Source organism: Papaver somniferum, chromosome 10 (assembly GCF_003573695.1).
Source record: "Papaver somniferum cultivar HN1 chromosome 10, ASM357369v1, whole genome shotgun sequence".
In the NCBI taxonomy this organism is placed as follows: Eukaryota; Viridiplantae; Streptophyta; class Magnoliopsida; order Ranunculales; family Papaveraceae; genus Papaver; species Papaver somniferum.
The window spans coordinates 131,347,329-131,351,726 of NC_039367.1; the positions used below are offsets into that span (position 1 = coordinate 131,347,329).

The 4,398-nt window shown below is 36.5% G+C and overlaps 1 protein-coding gene across 1 annotated transcript; it reads right to left on the minus strand.

Annotated features, from left to right (window-relative positions):
* Positions 1–2,433: 2,433 nt before the first annotated feature.
* On the minus strand, positions 2,434–3,096 carry LOC113316221. Its single transcript, XM_026564439.1, has one exon. It carries the CDS (start codon positions 3,094–3,096, stop codon positions 2,434–2,436), a length of 663 nt encoding a protein of 220 aa, XP_026420224.1.
* Positions 3,097–4,398: the final 1,302 nt, after the last annotated feature.

Genomic DNA, 4,398 nt, shown 5'->3' on the forward strand with positions numbered 1-4,398 from the left:
TTTTCACTTATTTTAATTGATTCATGATTTTCACTAATTAATTGTGATTTCGTTTGATGGTGTATGCTTAGACGTAAGAGCTTTTGATACACCATGCTTGTGATTTACATCTAAAGTTTTAAAAATCTATTTTTGGCAAAGAATAAGAGTCCATATTTTTAATATTTGAGCTATAATTGATTGGAGTTATTAATTGAGTCACATGAATGGAATTTGGTGGAATCCTGAATCTCAGTACCTCTAGATACTGTGACATCTTTCCTTGTACATATTATATTAAGTCTAAAATCAAATCTCAACAAGTCCGAGAAACGAACCACTTTTATCACTATCTACAATGACATCAGGCTTCACCTGTTTCCACCAAATAAAAAGTTTTTCGTCGGCAACAACATCGTATCCAGAAATCACCAAGAACTGATAGCTTTTCACTCTGCAAGCCAGTTCCACTTTTTGATACAAGTCATAAAACAAGCCACATCTTCAGAATTAACCATTCTGGTCTCAACACTCTCTTCGCTTCCCTCCCTAAGACCAACCATTTTCCTTCACTTTGTGACCGGAGCAATCCTAGAACGACCATTTCTTGGTTTATGCCAGGATTGTACAGATTGATCTCTCGAATCAAAAGTACTCCCTGCAGTGCATTGTTTAGGGTTTAGATTCATTTCTCATCCACACACCCAAAATTACCAAAATCATCAGAAACAGTTTTCACCCACAAACAGTTAGTAACCGACATCATATCCATAAAAAATATTTCACTTTCTCATTATCAGAATTTTCATGAAGTACAAGGGTAAGAAAGCGTTCGTTCCCACAAAGAGGCTATATTGGGGGATTTTTCACAATGTATGATAGTAATATAAGCTAAATTGAAAACAAAGTAAATATTTGAAAGTAATCAATGAGATGAGAATATTGGTTAAGGTTTTTCATTCATAAACATGTATTTGTATCAATAACTAAAATTAGTATTTAATATCTCGTTACCAAAAGCTCCATAATACCTTGATCGCAAGAATATCCAGTTAATTTCGTAATTTCATCACAAACACTTTAAAATATGCGAAAATGAATTTTATCTAGAAAATACCCTAAAGTATAAAAGTATAATTAAGTTTAAATTTTTAAGTGCATTAGGCTAATCAATGCAATTGACAGACATCGCGTAGACAATTTAACATACGTTATGATTCACATACGATTATAAGGATGTATCACTACAAGGAATAACCATAATTTGCTACTTGTAATCAGAACTTATCAACTTTTGCATATTGAAAATCCTAATTTATATTTAGAGATGAACATAAACTCACTTGATTTCGGACTCAACCAAACAAGCAATCAAGTCATATATGCACTATTATTAGTGAATCATAAACGATGAATATTGAGACAAAACTAATTTATAAATCAAATATCATCTTGAAAAATCCAACTAAATCCTTAACCAATAAAGAATAATTTTTTCACTCATAATTGTGAAGTTCATAAAATTTAATTGAATTGTGAAGTTCACTCATGTTGTAGAAGATATATAAGATTTTTGAAATTTCTCTTATATAGCTTATGTTATTTCCAACTTCCAAAACTAGGTCAAGCCTTGCCATCTTTCTAACTCAAAGTCTATGCCTAAATCAATCCAGCAAGCCCATGAGTCAAAAATAACCATCTGAAAATTTTGTGTAAAAATTGGATATCCGATAAACTGATGTCGATGGAATCAGGTCATCGGAAACTGTTACCGGAAAATGTATACTTCCATCAACTTAACTCTCCTTCTCTGCAGTTCATACATAGACAATTCTGAGCCATACGTCACAAAAGCGCGACTCATAACTTACACATCCTGCTATCAAATTTCATATCCGACTTGCACCCCTTCATGATTCAATGCTTTATGATTCCCACTTTCTTTTCGGAAATCCGGCATCCGGAACTGATAGCACTGGTTCCCTATTTTCTCCGACTCTTCGCACTGTTTTTGCAGCTTCAAACTAGTTCAGGAATTTTGTCGAGCAACTTGTTTGCTTTTTGCTGCTGATGCAAATATGAGTTTGATGGTGATTTCTAGCTTGACGTATCTTATTCCTTGTATTCTAACAACCCACATTTACTCAAAACACTCAACCATTCATAACATCAACATAAGTCTTTAGTATCAACACTAAAACATAATCTTCTCTTCTTGGTAGAAACCACATTTTCCTTTCCTACTCGGTGGCATTTTGAGTCTCAATTGATTTGTAAACCCGTTGATTCGATTCACACCATGAACTTATCAATCGAACACCTTTTTTTTTTTAAGTCAAAAAATATATTAAACCAAAAAAGATATTTACAAGATAGTTTTATGAGAAAAGAGGTCACAACAACCCCAAAAACTCACAAAACTATTTAAATCTAAAATAAGAAACATTGGGATACTCAACAGAATTTTAAAAAAATAGGACGACCTACATAATGCATTCCCATACCATTGGTCAAAAAACAACCACGCTTGGCCATATTATCAGCTGTAAAATTCGCTTCACGATAAGTATGAATGAAACGAACATAGTCATATTTCCTTCTAGCATCCATCCACCTTTGCACAAAAAACCAAGGGACTGAGTTATCTTCAAAGGCTCGAATAGCACTAAGAGAGTCAGTGCGCACCACTACATTTCTAAAACCCCAAACAATAGCCCATTCCAGACCCACCAAAATAGCATAAATCTCCGCCAAGTAATTGCTAGCAACTTCCAGCCAAATACTCATAGCCCCAACTACAGTGCAAGTAGCGTCTCTTGCTACAACTCCAGCACCCGCCACCACCGGGTTCCCCGTCAAGGCTCCATCGCAACAAAGCAAAATCTCGTTCTGACCAGGCGGGCTCCAAAAACATCCAACGGGATCAACAAAATGCACCCTTCTTGTTTTAACACGAAAGAACTCCACAATTCGTAAATCCTCCCCAGTGTTGAACATAGAACCATTCATCCTAGCTGAGTATTCGTGTATCAAGTTGAAAACACGTTTTTGGAAAAAACTCCAACCATCAATCGAACACCAGTACATCAAATTCTTCCTTCCTTTTTCTCGTTTCATAGCTTAACAGCTAAGCCACACTCTTGTGAAGACATCCCGTTGATTTCTCGAATCGATCATATGTGTTGATGGTGGTATTTAGTTCAGGGCTAAAACTGTAAAACTCCACATTATGTGCCTTCATTCTGTAAGGAAGTAGAGCCACTAAAAGCTGATGAGTGTCTATACCTCACTGCTCATATATGTATTGTGTAATTCAGTATCTACATGTATGAAATTTATTAGAATAATATTGTTGCATGTTGCAGCAATCCCAACTATTCTATAAATTTTATTAAATTTAAGCTCTGAGTTGCACTATTCACTAATGCGGAGCTTGCTGCGCAATTAAGCTCCTAGTTGCATTATTCACTAATGCGGAGCCTGCTACATATCTATTTTATGTTGTGTTCCCAGCTGAACTCTTAGTAATGACATGATATGGCGTTTAATGTTCACCCTTAGCTAGGTAGCATTAATATCCTGAAGTGTATGAATTATGATATGCATGAAGGTACCTGATCAGAAGTGCAAGTTGTGCTACTCGTAACAGTAAAAATTTGTAATTTGGTGTTAACAATACAAAATTCACCTAAATCGATTAGTTTTGTGTTAATTCAAAAAAAAAAAATTTAACCTAATTTTGTGTTAACTCACAACAAATTAGATTTTTTCCCATAAATGGAGCAACCACGATATCTCGATCCCTATTGGTCGAGATTAAACCTTGGCAAGCTAGGAAATTGGTTCATCATAGACATAGTAGGAATAAAACCCTAAAAGGAGTTGGAAAAATAAACAAAAGGGGAACCGTGACTGATCAAGTCAGTCACGGATGGAACACGGCCTTGACCTGACGGTTTTACCCTATCTTGTGCCTCGTATGGCCGACCGGCCCTGCTGTAGGTTGGACCCCACGTGCTTCTCTTTCCTATTGGCCAATCACATCGCTTCTACGCTACAAGCTCCGCTTTAAATTGTTAGCCAAAGTAGGCTGGTCGAGCTGCTTAGTTTCTAAAGAATTAAATCTTGGTCGTTCAAGTCAGTCGCAAACTGATCACGACTACACAACCTGGTCGGTAGGTTTAATAAGCTTGGCTCCCTCCTATCCTGATCGAGCAAGCTCCATGATAGCTACATGTGGCCCTCATACTATTCCGGCCAATCATATTGCTTATAGCCTACAGGCTCCGCTCCGGCCAATCATATTTCTTATATCCTATAGGCTAGGCTCCCACCAATCGGATTGTTTATAGCCTACAGGCTCCGCTCCGACCAATCATAGTGTTTATAGCCTACATGCCCCGCTCTCACCAATCGGAT